This window comes from Myotis lucifugus, unplaced genomic scaffold (assembly GCF_000147115.1).
Source record: "Myotis lucifugus unplaced genomic scaffold, Myoluc2.0 scaffold_114, whole genome shotgun sequence".
NCBI lineage: Eukaryota > Metazoa > Chordata > Mammalia > Chiroptera > Vespertilionidae > Myotis > Myotis lucifugus.
Genome location: NW_005871162.1, coordinates 3747490 through 3757219, shown reverse-complemented (window position 1 = coordinate 3757219; position 9730 = coordinate 3747490). Strand labels below are relative to the sequence as shown.

At 35.0% G+C, this 9730-nt stretch overlaps 1 protein-coding gene across 1 annotated transcript in view; it reads right to left on the bottom strand.

Moving 5' to 3' along the window:
- Positions 1 to 599: 599 nt before the first annotated feature.
- Positions 600 to 9730, bottom strand: part of UBR5 (ubiquitin protein ligase E3 component n-recognin 5) — a 191283-nt gene continuing 182152 nt past the window's right edge. The window contains exons 53-59 of the mRNA XM_023757795.1: positions 9342 to 9517; positions 9035 to 9119; positions 8098 to 8253; positions 7028 to 7141; positions 5451 to 5595; positions 3826 to 3911; positions 600 to 1226 (exon numbers count right to left, since the gene is read on the bottom strand). Of these exons, the coding sequence (XP_023613563.1) occupies positions 1014 to 1226; positions 3826 to 3911; positions 5451 to 5595; positions 7028 to 7141; positions 8098 to 8253; positions 9035 to 9119; positions 9342 to 9517 (975 nt within the window). The 3' untranslated portion in view covers positions 600 to 1013. The remainder of the gene's footprint in view (positions 1227 to 3825; positions 3912 to 5450; positions 5596 to 7027; positions 7142 to 8097; positions 8254 to 9034; positions 9120 to 9341; positions 9518 to 9730) is intronic.

Genomic DNA, 9730 nt, shown 5'->3' with positions numbered 1-9730 from the left:
GTATTACCCTTAGTTTAAAAATGTACAACTAGATAAAATAAAAACTATTGTTTCTTCAATATTACTTGACATTTCTTCTGTAATTTATTTAAAAAAGTAAATGTAACAAGATACTTAAAAAAGGCTTTAGATACAAAAGTAGTTAAGCTGCTCACGAACATTTAAAATTACCAAAATGTGTCTTCAGTAATCATGATCTTATAAAACATTTTACAGTTATCAGAAAGTGCCCAGGCTGAGTTTACATAACTGAATACCTCAGTACAAATGTCTAGTTAGAACTGAAGTGCAGTAACCTCTTGACTGACTGCTCACTGAATAAGGATACAAAGGGGAAAGGGTGATTGTGATCAAGTATTGTGCATTGGCCCCATCATATGTACAAAAAGTGCCCTCACTCAAATGAACAATTACATGCAAAATATTAGTGATTTCATTTAATATCCTAGAGTTCAATGCAGCCAAAATAAACCGCAATAAGTGGTTTTTATAGGTAAAAGTGATTTTACCTCTAAGATCTGAATGTCTAGAACTTTTTACAAGTTCCATATACATGATACACAATTGCAGCCAACCACAAATTCAACACCATAAAAAAGTTAAAATGAAAACACAGAACATACTTAATTTTTTATTTTGAAATTCCCTATTCCCTCTATACAAGAACCTTTGCTGAAACACTTTTCACAAAGGCAGCAGTGAATTTTCAGAACATTTTACATTTTTTCCCCCTCAGCAAAAAGATAAATCACAGTGTAAATTATGTTGTTCTGCTGTCATCTTTGGCTGGGGTTAGACCCAGAAGTTGTTAACTAGCAAATCATAGTTAAATGTTGCTAGTGCTCCTCAGTCCTTTATGCTACAAACTCAGCAAGGAATGTTTGTATTTATCTCTTTAAGGTACCTCCAGGGGGTGTGACAGCATTGACTTCCATAAACTTTTATAGACAAATGGAAAAAAATCTACAAAATTCGCTAGTAATATTACACAGCAGTTACACACTTTTTATACTCTACACAAAACCAAAATTCTTGGTCTTAATGGCGAGTAGCAATTTCTGTTTGAGAATCTGTTTAGAGGAATAGAGTGGGACGTAAAGTCGAGAAATGCAAGTATTTGCAGTAGGAAGATGTTGGTCATCTGGTGGTCTTATTGTGATTGAGGGCATAGGCTGAAATCCTTCTTCACTGGCTGGTAATGATGGGCTTGATGTCCAAAAGTAAACCTAAACAGGAATATAATAATTACAGTTTTGGTTTTTAACAGATTAACCCTCAACCCTTAATTCTGGCAATATACTCACAAAGCCCCATTCTTGTATTAAAATCTACATAAGGGTACTGTACTTTTTGAACTGAGTTTTAAATTTATTTCTTGTACTGAAAAGGGAAGATTCAGGGTCAGAAGGGAAAAAAAGTGTCAGATATAGAAAAGAAACTATGTTTCAGGCTCTCAGTTTCTCATCTGTAACATGAGGCTGTTGGACCAAAGGTTCTCTAAGGGTCTTTCCAGGGGCTAAATTGCATGGCATACCTCATAATAGAAAAATGCAGCATCTCCCCCCCCCCCCCCACCACCAAAGGCTCAAAATTCACACAGGTTTTAAGAAAAGTTATTTTGCAGTTTATCTATTAGCAAAACAACCCAGTAATTTCAGTGCTACACTGTGACACAGAGTAACTTCATAAAAGTAATTAATGAGAACATCTACTGTACATGAAAATCCATGCAATAAGCCATATAACCTTGTTTTACTACACATCTTTTTTGTGTGATGTAAGATAATGTTAACTTCTACTTTACTTTTTTACTTAAATATGATAACATAATCTTTATTTTTACTAATACATTCCATTCATCATTGACCCATACATATATACATACATATCACTCTTCAGTGATAATAAAATAGTACCAATCTCTAAGGTAAAGCCTTTTATTTATTTATTTATTTAAAAATATATTTTATTGGTTTTTTTACAGAGAGAAAGGGAGAGGGACAGAGAGCCAGAAACATCGATGAGAGAGAAACATCGATCAGCCGCCTCCTGCACACTCCCAACTGGGGACGTGCCCGAAACCAAGGTACATGCCCTTGACCGGAATCGAACCTGGGACCCTTGAGTCCACAGGCCAACACTCTATCCACTGAGCCAAACCGGTCAGGACTAAGGTAAAGCCTTTTAAATCTAACACATTTATAGTATACAGCTAAACAAACAAATATATCCAAAATCCCAGAGGAAACCTAAATGAACTAACTTGCTGTAATTCCTGAAGCAAATAGTTTTATGAGAAATCCAGTAACTCTAGAAACCCTATAATTTGCAGGACTAATAATTCAAGGGAGAACCATTTGAGAAACCCTGTTATAGTCTAATATCCCTCAGCATTTCCCCTCAGACACATCAGAATAAAACCAACAATATGTGAAGGAAAAGGGAAGAGAGGGAAAAGACACCTTGATAAACTGCTTACGCCCTAGGAATAGATTTTGTATAGGCATTTAAAGAGTGGCGCTCATAAATTACAGCTATGGATAGGAAATATTAAGGCCCTTATACTGAGAGAGTCTCTCTCGCTCGCTCTCTCAAAACTGAAGAGTTACACATTTCTTTCAGGGAAAGCAGAAACTGCAGTGAGATTTAACTTGACTAACTGGAAGAGGATGTTATTAGTTTAAAAACAGCAGAAAATTAAAACTAGGGAATAGATAAGAATTCATATAAGATAGCCAATCATTTCTATTTCTGTTTCTGGTAGGGTTTACAAAACTAATACGTTGCTTGTTACAGGGAAACAAAGTTCCCAAATCCAAAGACTGACTAAAGTGATATAACTCTACCAAGCTATTTAGGTGCTCTTGATGGCAACAAGGACAGATATGGTATTAGCCCTGGTAGGGAATTTAGGGTCCACAAGATTGGGAAAGTCAAATAACATGGAACCAATCACATAGAATTTACCACCTAGGGAATAATCTAAGCGGAAATCAATTACCAGGACGGCTAAGCCAAGAACAGAACCTGGTGACAGCCAGGACTGCTGAACAAACAGAAATATTAGTGAAGAAATACTGGAAGGCAGGGGGAGAGGGTGTGTGCACATGTAAAGATTAAGGAATACTAAAAGTACAAGTAACCATTTCCCCCTCTTGAATAAAATTTGGGGCTATACTAGATATGTGATCATTTTTATACATTCCATGAATAGTCTAGTTTAGATTACTGAGCACTAAGGCTGGTCTAGTGGAGACTTCTCTTTCAAGATTAATGGACAGGTTGATTTGGTTATGGATATATTCCAGGTTGGTCTGACTTTAGGATCAACTTTTCACTATGACCAATGTTAATATTACCTAATCTATGCTTCTAAGTTAATAATCGTAAGATTAAAATCATAGGCTTAATATTCACATATCACAATAAAGCTACTCTATTCCTAGTGTGAGATAACAGTCAAGACACTATACTATTCAGAAATGTTGCGGAGGCTTACTACTAGTCAAAAGGATGACGGAGCAGCCAACATATATAAGCACTATGGGGGTGGGGGTCTCAACAATATGCTGGTATTTTCTAAGACTAATAATGTCATATTAATAGCTAAGATGTATTTATTTCACTCTGCTTACAGTTTTATTAATACTTCAAATGTTCTGTTATAGAGTAGAAAAACAAAACTGCCTATTATTTCTAACTCTCTGTAATTTCTTTAGCCAAACTTAAAATAACTCACCATTTCAAACTTAAAACAAAAGGCTATCATACGCAGTATTTTAAATTTTTATATTTTGTTATACAAATTCTGTGAACTTAACTTACAAGATCTTGTCGTTCTGTCATGCTCATCTTCTCTACTATTGACCAGAACCAACGCTTGAACTGTAAGAGCTTCTCGGCATTTTCTCCTAAGAATGAAGAATATCAATTCAATATACTGTATCAGTAGTTATATTTTAGAGTGTTTATTATAAAAAATGTATATAATTAAAATGTTCTATAGCCCGGCCGGCACAGCTCAGTAATTGAGTGTCGACCTATGAACCAGGAGGTCATGGTTCAATTCCTGGTCAGGGCATATGCCTGGGTTGCAGGCTCAATCCCCAGTGTGGGGCATGCAGGAGGCAGCTGATTAATGATTCTCTCTCATCACTGATGTTTCTATCTCTCTCCCTCTCCTTTCCTCTCTGAAATCAATAAACACACACACACACGTTATATAGGTCTAATTCCTAATATAGAAAATTAGAACCATTTGCATAATATAACACCTCTATAGTTTCTTAGTCAATGGTAACTCAAGATGACCAAGAAAAATGAACCACCAGTCTCAAAATTGATAATCACATGATTTTAATTCCATTTGATAAGTCATGATTATTCCCATGTTCTTAAACCAGTGCTTCTCAAATTTTAATGAGTTTACATCACTTGGGGATCTTTTTAACATGCAGATTCTCATTCACACTAGGTCTACGGGGAAGAGAGTGGGGGAAAAACAAAAATTCTACATTTCTAGAAAGCTTCAGATGCTGCTGCTGATCTGAGGATCATACTTGGAATATCTTTAGATATATTCTTTCCCCTCCTAGGTTTTTTTACTTGTAAATGAGACAAATTCTTATCTGCGAAATACTGAACACTATATTAAAAAGTAGTACAAAACAATTCATGATGTCTTATACATTGCCAAGCATGAAGGAAAACAAGAAAATTTATCCAAATTTAACTGACTATAATTTGGCTGAAGCTGTTTGCAAAGTATGGGGGAAAAAAGGGAGAAAACTTGGTACCTTCAATGTATGCAATAATCTTGGACTATAGGTATAATCCTCTCATAATGAATTTCTTGGACCTTCCAGTGTTTTATTGTGTAGTCACAGCTAAAAAGTCTATTCCGAGACTACAAGACTTCGAAAAAAGAGAGTTGCAGCAAATCAAGCACTGAAGGTAAATGTTATTCTAGGAGGATTATTATCACTACCTCTCTTTATTCTTTCTAGATACTCCATGTATTTGTGCGCTGCTATATCTTTGTGTGTTTAGGTCTAGAAAGCAAACATCATGCAGTCAAATTCTTTAATCAGAGTTTGAGAGACATGAATTGGATAAATTTAATGGAACTGACACATAGATTATTTTTTTCTTAACTAGTATATAAAAAAATCCTTCTCACCCAGTTGCTCACCACAAGGAATTTTTACTTTTTTACAAACCATATATTCTTTAAAATCTAAGAAAATTAAGCAATAAAAAATAACCTAACACTAAGCCATCATCATTCAATCATGTTAAAAAAATAATATAAAAAAACCTTTTAAGCATCAGTAATACAACATTTCCAAAGCCCTGTAAATGTATCTAAAAACTAGAAACTCAGAAAATGCTGACTGACCAAACTATCTATGTATCTTATTCCTTAAATAAACATTTCAAAAATTTCATACCTGATTCATCATTGAAAGAGGTAAAACTGATCAGCATCTGCACATTAACTTCACCACAGCCATTTACCAAAAGCCTAAAATCTTCTGCTGTTAAATCTTCTAATGAGTTTTTTGGAAGCACATCCAGTAGACCTTTCCTCATTGCCTAGAGAATTTCAGAAATCATCTTTTTATTACTGTTGGTACTTTTCCATGTAGCCTTTATTGTTAAGTCCCAATATTTAATTTTAGCAGCCTCTCTCTAAAAATATTAGTTCTCCTTTTAAACCAGAGAGAAAAACATTAGGTTCTGTATTTTTAATTTCTTAATAATAGATTCAAAAGAGAGGCAAAGGGGGAAAATGGCTTCAGGAATGGGCTTCATTTCAAAATGAACTAGTATTATATACCAGTCATTAACTAAAGTAATTGTTTAAACCGTATTAATAACAAACAGGGTAGTCACTGAATAATAAGAATAGCTTCAATTTGTCAAATATGCTATCCTGTCAACATCCTAAGCTAGGCATGATAATGACAAAACAAACTTCTCCAACACAAGCTCCAAATCTAGAAGCTTAGTGAGAAATTACCATGTGCCAAGAATTGCTCTAAGCACCTTACATGTATTCATTCATTCAACCCTATCCTCATCTTGCAGAGGAGGGAACCAAGGCACAAAGAACTTAAGTAGTAGCTAATGTTACACAGCTACAGGGTGCTGCAGCCATGATCTGAACCCTGACAGTACAACTCCAGAGCCTGCAGTTACTCCCAGCCCAAGCCTCAGCCCCAACTCTAAGTAAACAAACATTTTAGCCCAGAAGGGGAGTTAATGTAGCAAGCTTGATGTCGCTCTTCAGAAGGGCCTAGGTGGCCCTTGGCGGCACCTAGGAACTTAACTTGGTTTTTCGAATATTCCCTACATTACTAACTGATGTGGCTGTACTGAATGTCTGGAGCAATGAACCCTGCTGTACGGCTTGCCTAAACTCTTTGAGCAAACAGGGTGATTTACGATGAACACGTGCTTTTCTCTGGGAGTCTGATTTCCAGTAATCATGGTTGGTTGTACAGGCAGGAATATGCTTACAGGACTGGCCTCCAATTAAAAAACCTTAGGCTGGCTCTTAAGCAAGCTCCCCTAAGCACAAGCACTGCACATGTACTGCCGTAACTCACTGTTGGAGGAAGAACTTTGGAAGCCTGCACCTGGATGCCTCCATACTATGCCTGATGTATTTTTTCCCCTTTTGCTATAATAAACCATAACTATGAACACAACTGCCTCTGAGTCCTAGGAGTCCAACTAGTAGGTCAGCAAAAGTATGGATGGTCAAAGGACCCCAAAACAGTAGTCATTTCAGTCCCATAAACATCCTTTACAAACTTTTGCCCATCAAATTAACTTTCTGATGATTACATGTTTTTTTCATGTAGTTTCGCCCAAAGGAAAGTAATAGGTCTGAATTCAGGTGCAATTTACATTGTAAATAAATGCACTTTGGTTAAAAATTTTTGACCATTTATAGACAGGTGAATATACTCTGAGTTAGAGCCTCATCAGATCAAGTAACACTTTTTTAGTAAACACTTACATGTAGTGGCTGTTCTGCAACTACCAACATTCTGTGCTCTGCATATTTCCGCACATATTCATACACATTCTGGGGAGTCACTGGTATATTTACACCATTAGGAATAAGTTCAACCTGTGAAAAATTCAGCAATGCAATTTAAAAGCAATTTTGTCAAAGCAGTAATAAGTTAACAGTTTGTATGGTAAACTGGAACATGGGTCACTTTCCATGATCCAACTCCCGCTCCCACCCTGTAGGAAATTTAGTGAAGGAGTTCTGTAAGCAGACTGTGAGACCTTGGGAACCTGGCCAGCAACTCAGTCTAAATAAGGCCAAAGAGAAACTGCTTCTAGAAGTTAGCCTGAAAAAGGAGACATATGGACTACTATTTGTAATACTTTAAACAATAAAATAAAATTTAAAAAAAATACCCTAAAAAAAAGTAGTGGTACATTAACACAATGGAATACTATATATATATAAAAAAAGAAGTTAGCCTGGATTGTAAACAGCTCGTGTTTTGACCTCATGCATATCCCTCCCATGCATGCACGGATTTTCTGTCTTCTATATATTATAAAACCTTGAGCTGGGAAAGTCTGGGTGGTGGCAAAACAACAGCACTGGCTAGCCACCCTGGCAGTAAACTGCACCAGTCAGCTGCTGCGAGTGAGCACTTAAATCCTAATAAACCCATGTCTTCCACAGTCAGTCCTCCAGGTTATTTCTTTGGAATCCACAAACAATAGCTGAGGTTTTCTGGGACCTCAGCACTTTGCATAACACAGTTCATAAAGCAATTTCCTACATTTTTAAATCTAAAAACAATTCTGTATATGACAAGTATCTAAAGATACAAAGAAGTAAGTGCCAAAAAAAAAACAACCCCTCTTCTGCCTCTCAAATCTCTGTCTGTTAATCTCCTGTGTCTTTTCTGCACACGCCCTCACACACATCTACCCCCTCCCCCTTCTCCCTCCCTCCCTCTCTCTCTGCTCCTGTTTATCTAAATTGTTTCTATATAAAACAAGCACAACAGACCAACCAAATGCTCTTTCCAGAATCAGAAAACTACGTAACTGCTTTACCTGTCCTCCACCCTCTTCTTTACACAGGTCAATCGCAAATGCCAAATCCATTGCTGAGAAAACAGCATCAGCATCTGAACTCTGGGAAGCGAGGATAAGTTGCCGCAAACTCTCATACATCACAGGATCAAAAAAAGCAAAATCATGCCAGTTGACCTAAGAAAGTAATCATATGAAAATTTTTTTTTACTTTATTCATAAGTAAATTAAAATGTATGATAAAAAATAATTTGGAGATATACTGATAAAGAATAATTTTCCAGTAAATATCTAATAACTGATCTAAAGGGGTAAAAATTTAATCTTTGGTTCTGATAATACATTTTTAAAGCAAGTACAACATATTTTTTGAAACAATTTAAAGCCCATAGTATAATTTTTTAAGTTCCAAAAAAATATATTTGCAAAAACCAGCACTAATTTTTAAACAATGATTATGCTGAGCAACTGATCCTAAATTAAATATGAATCCTAGTCTTGACAATAATTATAAAATATAGATTATTAATTCCAGATGATAAATCTGATGCTCAAATGAATTCAGTAACTTGCTGAAGATCACGTCATTGGGTTAAACTTGAATCGATTTGATTCCATGATCTTTTCCATAAACATTATTAAAGGCTAGACATAGCAACTGAACATATGTTGCTGAACTTTTATTCTAGAACATTTTAGGTAGGACACTTTTAAGAATTTAATAGGGTCAGAGGGTTGTTTTTTTTTTAAAAAAAGAATATGTAATATGATAATTGCTGTATTAATAGAAAAAAATAGTGGGCTTGATTAAAAAACATTTTTAAATGATTTATAATGGCTATAATGCATTAAAATTTAGTATCAAATTAATGCCATAAACAATATGCTAGTATATAATTATTTTATAAAAGAAAAATTTTACAATTATAAGAGCAGTTTGGTTCATTAAAACACTTACTTTTCTACCAAGCAACACTTTAATCACATGCCTATTCAATGTGATAGGACATAGTTCATTCTGTAACAGACATAGTCCAAGAATCCTAAAAATAAAACCAGGAAATAAATTTACAAATAATTCTAAAACATGTATAACCCCTCACACACGGAGATAATATACATACAGTATTTTGAGAAATCTTCTATAGCCCCATTTTAATCAGTATGAATTAGAATATATATACATTTAAAAAACTAATGTATTTTTAAAGTCTAATTAACTGAAATTTTTTGAAAATTCAAATATAAGATGGGAGGTATTTTACCTGCCAATGTTTCTGAAACAATTCAACCTTGCTTCTGTGTTTTTGCCAGGTCTTGGAGTATAAAATCCTCTTTTTCCAGGTTGGTAAAACAAAGGGGCATTGTCATCACCATCATCTGTATCATCTAGATCCATATCTACTACACTTCGACTAGAGCCATGACGCTTTCGGTTTTCCTAGTAACAGAGTATCAGAGATTAAGTGCCAAAGTTAATTTTAAAAACAAAGCATATGAACTTAAAAATCACTCAAAGTGAAGTCAGGTAGGTAGAGCAACACTAGTCTTTCACTTCTCTGTTCATATAAATAAAAGCATTTTAATGAAACTCTGGTAGCTTCTTTCACCTTAATTCCTTAAATATATTTCCCTGGATCTAGAAGTCTAGAAT